This window comes from Colobus angolensis, unplaced genomic scaffold, assembly GCF_000951035.1.
Source record: "Colobus angolensis palliatus isolate OR3802 unplaced genomic scaffold, Cang.pa_1.0 Scaffold24, whole genome shotgun sequence".
NCBI classification, from domain to species: domain Eukaryota; kingdom Metazoa; phylum Chordata; class Mammalia; order Primates; family Cercopithecidae; genus Colobus; species Colobus angolensis.
In genome coordinates this window covers 313,932-323,772 of record NW_012115599.1, presented here as the reverse complement: position 1 = coordinate 323,772, position 9,841 = coordinate 313,932, and the positions used below count along the sequence as shown (strand labels likewise).

General features: G+C 37.8%; 1 protein-coding gene across 1 annotated transcript in view; it reads left to right on the top strand.

The window, feature by feature from the left end:
• Nucleotides 1–9,841, top strand: part of ALMS1 (Alstrom syndrome protein 1) — a 217,901-nt gene that overhangs the window by 17,249 nt on the left and 190,811 nt on the right. The window contains exon 2 of the mRNA XM_011945507.1: nucleotides 8,385–8,510. Within this exon, the coding sequence (XP_011800897.1) occupies nucleotides 8,385–8,510 (126 nt within the window). The remainder of the gene's footprint in view (nucleotides 1–8,384; nucleotides 8,511–9,841) is intronic.

The window sequence follows — 9,841 nt, the reverse complement described above, 5'->3', positions numbered from 1 at the left end:
TAGCCAGGATGGTCTCGATATCCTGACCTCGTGATCCGCCCGTCTCAGCCTCCCAAAGTGCTGGGATTACAGGCGTGAGCCACTGCGCCTGGCCCAGATTGTCTCTTTTAAGAAATCATTTATTTTATCTTGACTATCAAATTTGTGGGCATAGAGTTGTTTATAGTGTTCCTTTATTATCCTTTTAATGTCCATGGGATCTGTTGTGATGTCCTCTCTTTCTTTTTTCTTTGTTTTGAGACAAACTTGCTGTGTCACCCAGGCTGGAGTGCAGTGGTGCAATCTCCCTCACTGCAACCTCTGCTTCCTGGGTTCAAGTGATTCTTGTGCCTCATCCACCTCAGTAGCTGGGATTACAGGTGTGTGCCACCATGACTGGCTAATTTTTGCATTTTTAGTAGATTTAGGGTTTCGCCACATTGTCCAGGCTGGTCTCGAACTCCTGGCTTCAAGTGATCTGCCTGGCCTCCCAAAGTGCTGGGATTACAGGAGTGAGCCACCATGCCTGGCCTCATTTTTGATGTTTATAATTTGCATCCTTTATCTTGTTTTATTAGCCTGGCTAGAGGTTTATTGATTTTATTGATCTTTTCAAAAGAACCAGCATTTAAGCTTTCACTGATTTTCTCTCTTTATTTGCTGTTCTCAATTTCATTGATTTCTGCTCTACTTTTTATTTATTTTCTTCTCCTCACTTTAGATATGATTTATTCTTCTTTTTCTAGTTTCCTAAGTTGGAAGCTTTGATAATCGATTTCAGATTTTTTCCCTAATATATACATTCAGTGTTATAAATTTCCCAGTTAGCACTGCTTTTGCTGCATCACGAATTTTGATAAGTTGAATTCTTTTATTTAGTTAAAATATTTTAAAATTTCTTTTGAGAGTTCTTCTTTGACTCACATGCTATTTAGAAATACGTTGTTTAATCTCTTAAGTATTTGGGATTTTCCAGCTATTTTTCTGTTATTGATTTCTAGTTTATTTTTTCCTTTATTGTATATATTTATACATCATGATGTTTTGATGTACATATACCTAGTGAAATGGTTGCCATAGTCAAGCAAAGTAACATATTCATTATCTCACACAGTTACTGCCTTTTTTTGGTTGCAAAAGCATCTAAATTCCTTTTAGCAAGAATCCTAAATATAATACAATATTATTAACTATAGTGCTTGTATTTTACATTGAATTGCTAAACTTGCTCGTCCGTCGTACCTGCAACTTTGAATCCTCTGACCTACATCTCCCCATTTCCTCCCCTGTTCCTCACTTCTACTTGTTTGTACTTGACTTTAAAAAATAGATTTCATATATAAGTGAGATCATGCAGTATTTTTCTATCTTCCAGGTTTATTCATGTCACAAATGGCAGGATCACCTTCCTTTTTAAGGTTGAATAATATTCCTCCTCTTCCCCCTTCCCCTCCCCGTGTGTATGTGTGTGCGTGTGTATGTGTATGTGTCTGAGTGTGAGTGTATGTGTGTGTATCTCATAGTGTATTCATTAAAGGATACTTTAGTTGTGTTCATAGCTATTGTGATAATGCGCAATGAACACGGGAGTGCAGGTATCTGTATGAGGTGGTGGTTTCATTTTCTTTAGGTTTTTCCCAGAAATGGAATTGCTAGGTCATACAGTAGTACTTTTCTTTCTTTCTTTCTTTCTTTTTTTATTTTAAGACAGAATCTCGCTCTGTTGCTCAGGCTGGAGTGCAGTGGTGCGTTCTCAACTCACTGCAACCTCCGCCTCCCGAATTCAAGTGATTCTTGTGTCTCAGCCTCCTGAGTAGCTGGGGTTACAGTTGTGCACTACCCTGCCTGGTTGATTTTTGTATTTTTAATAGAGGCGGGGTTTCGCCATGTTGGCCAAGCTGGTCTCAAACTCCTGACCTCAAGTGATCCGCCCTTGTTGGCCTCCCAGAGTGTTGAGATTAAAGGCGTGAGCCAGCGTGCCCAATGGTTATTTTTAATTACTTTAGAAAACTTTACACTGTTTTCTGCAATTGCTGCACTGGTTTACGTTGCCACCAACAGTGTACAAGGGTTCTCTTTTTTCCACACCCTTGCCAACACTTATCTCTTGAATCTTTTTGTTTTTTAAATAATAGCCATTCTAACAAGTGTGAGATGATATTTCATTATGGTTTTAATTTGCATTTCCCTGATGATAGTAATGTTGAACATCTTTTCCTATGCTGGTTGGCCATTTTTCTTTTCTTTTTTTTCTGTTTTGGAGAAATGTTTATTCAGGTCCTTTGCCCATTCTAAAATTAAATTATTTGTTTTTCTTCTACTGAGTTGCATGAGTTCTTTATATATTGTGGAAATTGATTCCTTATCAGATATTATATGGTTTGCAGATATTTTCTCCTCATCTGTAGTAGACTGTCTTTTCATTTTGTTGTTTACTTAGATTTGAAACTCTTTAGCTTGATTTAGTTCCATTTACCAATTTTTGCTTTTGTAGCCTGAGCTTTTGTTGTGATATCCAAAAAAAAAATTGCCAAGACAAATGTCAAGGAGCTTTTCCCATGTATTTTCTTCTGGGAGTTTTATGGTTTTAAGTCTTCATGTTGAGTTCTTTAATCAACTTTGAATTGATTTTTGCTGAAAGGTAAAGGTCCAATTTCATTCTTTTGCATGTGGAAATTTAATTTTCTCAGCACCATTATTTGAAGAGACCTTCTATTCCCTATTGTGTCTTCTTGGTGCCCTTGTCAGAAATTAGCGAATCATATATGCTTGGGTTTATTTTTCTCTCTCTATTCTGTTCCACTGGTTTACGTGTCTGTTTTTTATTCCAGTACCACACTGTTTGGGTTACTATAACTTTGTAATATAATTTGAAACCAGGAAGTGTGCTTCCTCCAACTTTGTTTTTGTCTTACAGAATTACTTTGGCTCTTTTAGAGTCTTTTGTGGTTCTATATGAATTTTAGATTTTTTTTTCTATTTTTGTGAAAAATGCCATTGGAATTTTCATAAGGATTGCATTGACTTTGTATTGCTTTGGCTAGTACATACATTTTAACATTATTAATTATTTCAGTCCATGAACATGGAATATCTCTGTTTATTTGCATCCTTAATTTCTTTCATTAGTTTTGCAGTTTTCAGTGGATCTTTTGCCTTCTTGGTTACATTTATTTCTAAGTCTTTTTATTTTGCTTTTTGGTGCTATCGTAAGTGGGATGGTTTTCTTGATTTCTTTTTCATATAAGTAGTTATTTGTGTACAGAAGTGCAACTAATTTTCATATACTGATTTTGTATCCTGTGACTTTACTGGGTTTCTTCTTTTTTTTTTTTTGAGACAGAGTCTCACTCTGTTGCCCAGGCTGGAGTGCAGTGGCTCGATCCCTGCTCACTGCAACCTCCACCTCCTGGGTTCAAGTGATTCTCCTGCCTCAGCTTCCCAAGTAGCTAGGACTACAGGTGCACTGCCACACCTGGCTAATGTTTGTATTTTAGCAGAGATGGGGTTTCGCCATTGTTGGTCAGGGTGGTCTCAAACTCCTGACCTCAAGTGATCCACCCACTTTGGCCTCCCAAAGTGCTGGGATTACAGGCGTGAGCCACTGTGCCTGGCCTGTTTATTCTAACAGTGTCGATTTTGGAGTCTTGTAGGGGGTTTTCAGTATATAGGACTTTTTTCCTTTCAATTTATATTTATTTTTCTTGCCTAATGGCTTTTGTAGGATTTCCAATACTGTGTTGAGTAGAAGGGTGAGAGCAAGCATCTTTGTCTTGTTTCTGATCTTAGAGGAAAAGTTTTCAGTTTTTCACCATTGAGTATGATATGAGCTGTGGGACATACAGCTTTTATTATGTTGAGGTAGTTTTCTTCTGTTTGTAGTCTGTTGACTTTTTTTTTTTTTTTTAATAATGAAAGGGTGTTGAATTTTGTGAAGTACTATTTCTGTTTCATTTGAAATGATCATGTGGTTTTGTCCTTCTGTGAACGTGGTGTATTACATTGATCAATTTTTGTATGTTGAACCATCCTTGTATTCCAAGAATTCTGCTTGGTCATGGTGTGTAATCCTTTTAATATATGCTGAATTCTTATTGGTAATATTTTGTTGAGGATTTTTACATCAATATTCATCAGGGATATTGGTTTATAGTCTTCTAATGTCTTTGTCTGACTTTGGTATCAGGATAATGCTGGCCTCATAGAATGATTTGGAAGTATTCCCTCCTCTGCAATTGTTTGGGATTGTTTCAGGAGGATTGGTGTTAATTCTTCTTTAAATGTGTGGTAGAATTCTCCAGTGAAGCTAGCTTTCTTGTCCTGGGCTTTTTTTTTTTTTTTTGGAGACAGGGTCTTACTTTGTCACCCAGGCTGGAGTGCAGTGTTGCATTCTTAGCTCACTGCAACCTCTGCCCTCCAGGCTCAAGCAATCCTGCCACCTCAGCCTCCTAAGGAGCTGGTACCACAGGCAAGCACCACCATGTCCAGCTATTTTCTTTGTATCTTTAGCAGAGACGGGATCTCACCATGTTGCCTAGGCTGGTTTCTAACTCCTGAGCTCAAGCGTTTCTCCTGCCTTGGCCTCCCAAAGTACTGGGATTACAGGTGTGAGCCACTGCACCCAGCCATGGGCTTTTCTTTGTTGGGAGGTTTTGGATTATTGATTCAATTTCCTTGTTACTGGTCTGTTGAGATTTTCTTATTTTTTCTTGTTACTCAGTCTTGGTAGGCTGTGTGTTTCTAGGAATTGATCTGTTTCTTCTAGGCTGTCCAATTAGTTGGAGTACAGTTGTTCATAGTATTCTCCTATAATCCTTTTTATTTCTGTGGCATTGGTTGTCATGTCATCCCCTCTTTCATTTCTGATTTTAGTTATTTGAGGCATTTCTTTTTCTTAGTCAGTCTAGCTAAAGGTTTGTCAGTTTTGTTGATATTTTCAAATAAGTATTGGTTTTCTTGATTTTTTCGTACTGTTTTTCTCTTCTCTTTTCTTTTTCTCTGCTCTAATCTTTTTTATTTTTTTCCTTATAATCACTTTGGGTTTAGTTTCTTTTTCTAGTTCTTCAAGGTGTAATGTTAGATTGTTGACATGATTTTTTTTTTAATATAGGCATTTACGACTGTAGATTACCTTCTTAGTCCTACTTTTGCTACATTCCATAAGCTTTGGTATTTTGTGCTTTCATTTTTGTCGTAATGTATTTTCTTATTTCCTTTGTTACTTCTTCCTTGACCCGTTGTCTTTTTAAGAGTTTGTTGTTTAATTTCTACAAATTTCTTGATTTTCCACTTTTTTTTTCTGCAGCTACCTTCTAGTTTCATTCTGTTGTGATCAGAAAAGATACCTAATACTTTGTGGCCTAACATGTGGCGTATCCTGGGGAATATTTCATGTGCACTTGAGAAGAATGTATATTGTGCTGTCGTTGGGTGGAATGTTCTGTATATGTATGTTAGGTCCGATTGGTCTGTAGTGCTGTTCAGGTCTTTTCTTTCCTTATTGATCTCATTGTTCTATCCATCATGGAAAGTTGGTTATTGAAGTCTGTCACTGTTTTTGGAGAGCTCCCTTCAATTTTATCAATGTTTGCTTTAAGTATTTAGGAGCTCCAATGTTTGATACATATATAATTATTATATCTTATTTGTGCATTGACCCCGTAATGTTCTTCTTTGTCTATAGTATCAGTTTTCTTTTTTTTTTTTCTTTTGAGACGGAGTCTCGCTCTGTCACCCAGGCCGGAGTGCAGTGGCTGGATCTCAGCTCACTGCTAGCTCCGCCGCCCGGGTTTATGCCATTCTCCTGCCTCAGCCTCCCGAGTAGCTGGGACTACAGGCGCCCGCCACCTCGCCCGGCTAGTTTTTTTGTATTTTTTAGTAGAGACGAGGTTTCACCGTATTAGCCAGGATAGTCTTGATCTCCTGACCTCGTGATCCGCCCGTCTCGGCCTCCCAAAGTGCTGGGATTACAGGCTTGAGCCACCGCGCCCGGCCCAATTTTCTTTAAAAATTTATTTTGTCTGATATTAGTGTAGCTACTACTGCTCTCTTTTGGTTACCATTTGCATGGAATATCTTTTTGAATCTTTTTACTTAGAGGCTGTGTGTGTCCTTAGTTCCAAAGTGTCTTTTAAAGGGCAGCATATAGTTGGGTCCTGTTTTCTAATCCTATGGGTTTTTGTGGGGTTTTTTTTTGGTAATTTCTTTGTCCTTTCATAGCTTGTTTTTCATTTCCTTCCCTTCTACCTTTCTTTTTGTTTAGTCAATTTTTTTGGTAGGGATATATTTTGATTCTCTTATTTCCTTTTGTGTATATTCTATAGCTATTTTCTTCGTAGTTACCATGAGAATATCATAAAACTTAGGAGGATAACAACCTGTTTAAACTAGTAACAACTTCACTTCAATCACATATAAAAACTCTAGTCCTTTATAGCTTTGCCCCCCAACCCCCACCTCCCAGGTTCAAGTGATTCTCCTGCCTTAGTCTTCCAAGAAGCTGGGACTTGTAGTCTTCCAAGTAGTCAGGCCACCATGCCAGACTAATGTTTACATTTTTAGCAGAGATGGGGTTTCGCCATTGTTGGCCAGGCTGGTCTCAAACTCCTGACCTCAAGTGATCTGCTCGCCTTGCCACCCAGATTGCTGGATTACAGGCATGAGCCTGTACCCGGCCAAAGTATTAGTACCCTGTTAACAACATTTTACTAGTGTCACAAGTAACATGTTTATATATTGTTTAATCATTAACATACTTTCTTAGTTTGTTTTCTCTTTCTTATAACAATACTTGAAACTGGGTAGTTTATTTTAAAAAGTTATGGAGGCTGAGAAATCCAAGGTCAAGAGTGAGGGCCTGATGAGGGCCTTCTTACTGGTGGGGACTCTGCAGAATCCTGAGGTGGTGCAGGGCACATGGTGAGGGGGTTGGCCATGCTAGCTCAGGTCTGTCTTTCTCTTCTTATAAAGCTACCAGTCCACTCTCATGATAAGCCATTAATCCATTAATCCATCAAGTCATTAAGCCTTTCAGATCTGCCCTCATGATTAATTCATTCATGAAAGCCCAGATCCCTCATGACCCAATCACCTCTGAAAGGTTCCACCCCTCAATACTGCCATGTTGTGGATTAAGTTTTAACATGAGTTTTAGAGGGGACAGATACTCAAATCATAGCATGTAGATTTATAGTTAATTTTTATGTTTTGTCTTTTAAATCCTATAAAAAAATTAAGGTGGAGTTACTCACCAGAATTAAAATAATATGTTTTTATATTTGCCCATATATTTACTTTTACCAGAGAACTTTATATTTTCCTATGGATTAAAGTTACTATCTAGCATCCTTTAATTTAAACTTGAAGGACTGCCATTAGCATTTCTTCCAGGTGAGGTCTAGTGGTAATGAACTCTCTCAGCTTTTGTTTATCTGTGAATATTTTAATTTTCCCTTTTACAGGTGCATGCCATCACGCCCGGCTAATTTTTGTATTTTTAGTAGAGATGGGGTTTTGCCGTGTTGGCCAGGCTGGTCTGGAACTCCTGACCTCAGGTGATCCTCCTGCCTCGGCCTCCCAAAGTGCTGGGATTACAGGTGTGAGCCACTGTGCACCTTGTATCTTTCTTTATCTCTTGGAGGATCTGAGATACTATTTTAAAGTCCTTCAGAAGTATAGTTTGTAATCTAATTTTTAGTAAGAGGGTTATTTTGTTTTCTGTTTGTGTGCCTTCTCTACCTGCGTTCTTTTTGTGGTTGTTTCTGCTTTGTCCCTTATGGCTGCTTCTTTAGAAGGAAATCTTACATTGGAAACTCTGGGTTCTTATTCTTCAGGGATATTGGGAAAAATCTCAAGAACCAATCCCTGAACCAGTGGGTGGCTTGACCAGGTCATTTTTGTTTTATTGCCTGTAATCTGTCCATTTGTGTTCCTTCAGCCTTGGGCTATGGCCACAACTTTTATTGCCTTCATTCACTAGTAGGAGAGTGCTGCTCCAACCCCTTACTTCACAAAATGATCCTGACTTTTGTTCCCACTTCCTGTGCTATGAGTTGATTTCAATCCCTATTATTGGGGTTGAGTTTTAACTGTCTCAACCAGTAAGATTTAAAAATAGACAACTTGCTTGTTTCTGTTTGCTTCTTTTACCTCTGTGGGTAAAGGAGGTTAAGGAACTGCTGTGGTTTATGCAAAAGTATATTGTGTCCTAACTGAGTAACCTTAAGTCCCTGTTTCCTTATTTTTAAGTAAGGATAATAGCTTGTATAATGGTTGTGAAATCAAAATATCATATATGTGAAAGGGCTTTATGAACTGGGAAATATGGTCTAAATATTAGTTTATTTTTGTTGTATAATCATAGTGATTGTGTTATTACTCTATTTAAGTCTGCTTTTGATTTTCAGATTGTTCCATTGACCTGTCATGTATGGCAACAGACATTATATCAAGGCAATAGTAGGACACAAATTTCTGATACTAATGTGGTCTGTTTGGAAACAACAGCTCAGCAGGGTTCTGGGGATGATCAGGTATGTCTTCTGTAACTGGCTAACTTTTAATTTTTTTGATAAGCAGCACAAGAAATTCTGATTTAGCTTTGAAGAATGGAAATAAATAAATTAATATTCACTAATATTCTGTTTTGTTTTCTTTTCTGTCTTTTTTTTTTTTTTTTTTAAGACAGGGTCTCACTCTGTCACCCAGGCTGGAGTGCAGTGGCATGATCATAACTTACTGCACCCTCCAACTTCTGGGATCAAGTGATCCTCCTGCCTCAGCCTCTTGAGTAGCTGGGACTACAGACATATACCATCAAACCCACCTAATTATTTTTTTTATAATTTTTTATAAATGGAGTCTCACTTTGTTGCCTAGGCTGGTCTTGAGCTCTTGGCCTCAAATGATCCCTCACCTTGGCCTCCCAAAGTGCTAGGATTACAGAAGTGAGCTACCACTCTCGGCCAAATATTCTATTTTTCTAATAGATTGTTGTAAACTTTATGTATATGTAGAAGAGCAGTTCACTTTTTTTGAAGGCAGATCTCAGGACTTTTATTTTTATTTTAAAAATTTTTTATAGAGATGGGGTCTCTCTATGTTTACTGGGCCGGTCTCTCATTCCTGGCCTTAAGCGATCCTCTCGCCTTGGCCTCATAAAACTATTGAGATTACAGGCATGAGCCACTGTGCCTGGCCTCAGGACTCTTTATATTCTTCACAAGTAGTCTTAGGAGCTTTTGTTTATGTGGATTATCTGTATAGATATTTAGCATACAAGAAATTAAAACATTTAAAAATATTTATTTTAAAATTTATTTTGAAAGAACAAACCTATTACATATTACCACAAATAGTATATTTTAAAGTAAAAAATGACTATTTTGCAAAACAAAAAAATTAGTTGGAAGAATAGCATTGTTTAAATTCTGGCTTACTAGAACTCAGTTGGTGTATTATTCAGGGTTCTCCAGAGAAACAGAACCAATAGGATGGAGTAGATACATTTGTCTGTCTATTTACATTTGTCTGTAAATATTTACATATTTACATATATATTTCTTTATTGATATTTATTATAAGGAATTGGCTTATGTGATCATGAAGACTGAGAGGTCCCAAGATCTGCAAGCTGGAGCCCCAGGAGGGCTGGTGGTGTAGTTCCAATTCAAGTCTAAAGGCTTGAGAACCAGGAAAGCCCGTGGTGTAAGTTTTGATCTGAATCTGAAGGTAGAATACCCTCCAGCTGGAAGACCATCAGGCAGAGAGAGTACATTCTCTCTTGCTCAGCCTTTTGTTCTATTTAGGCCTTCAAGGTACTGGATCAGGCCTTCCCACATTGGAGAGGGTAACCTGCTTTACT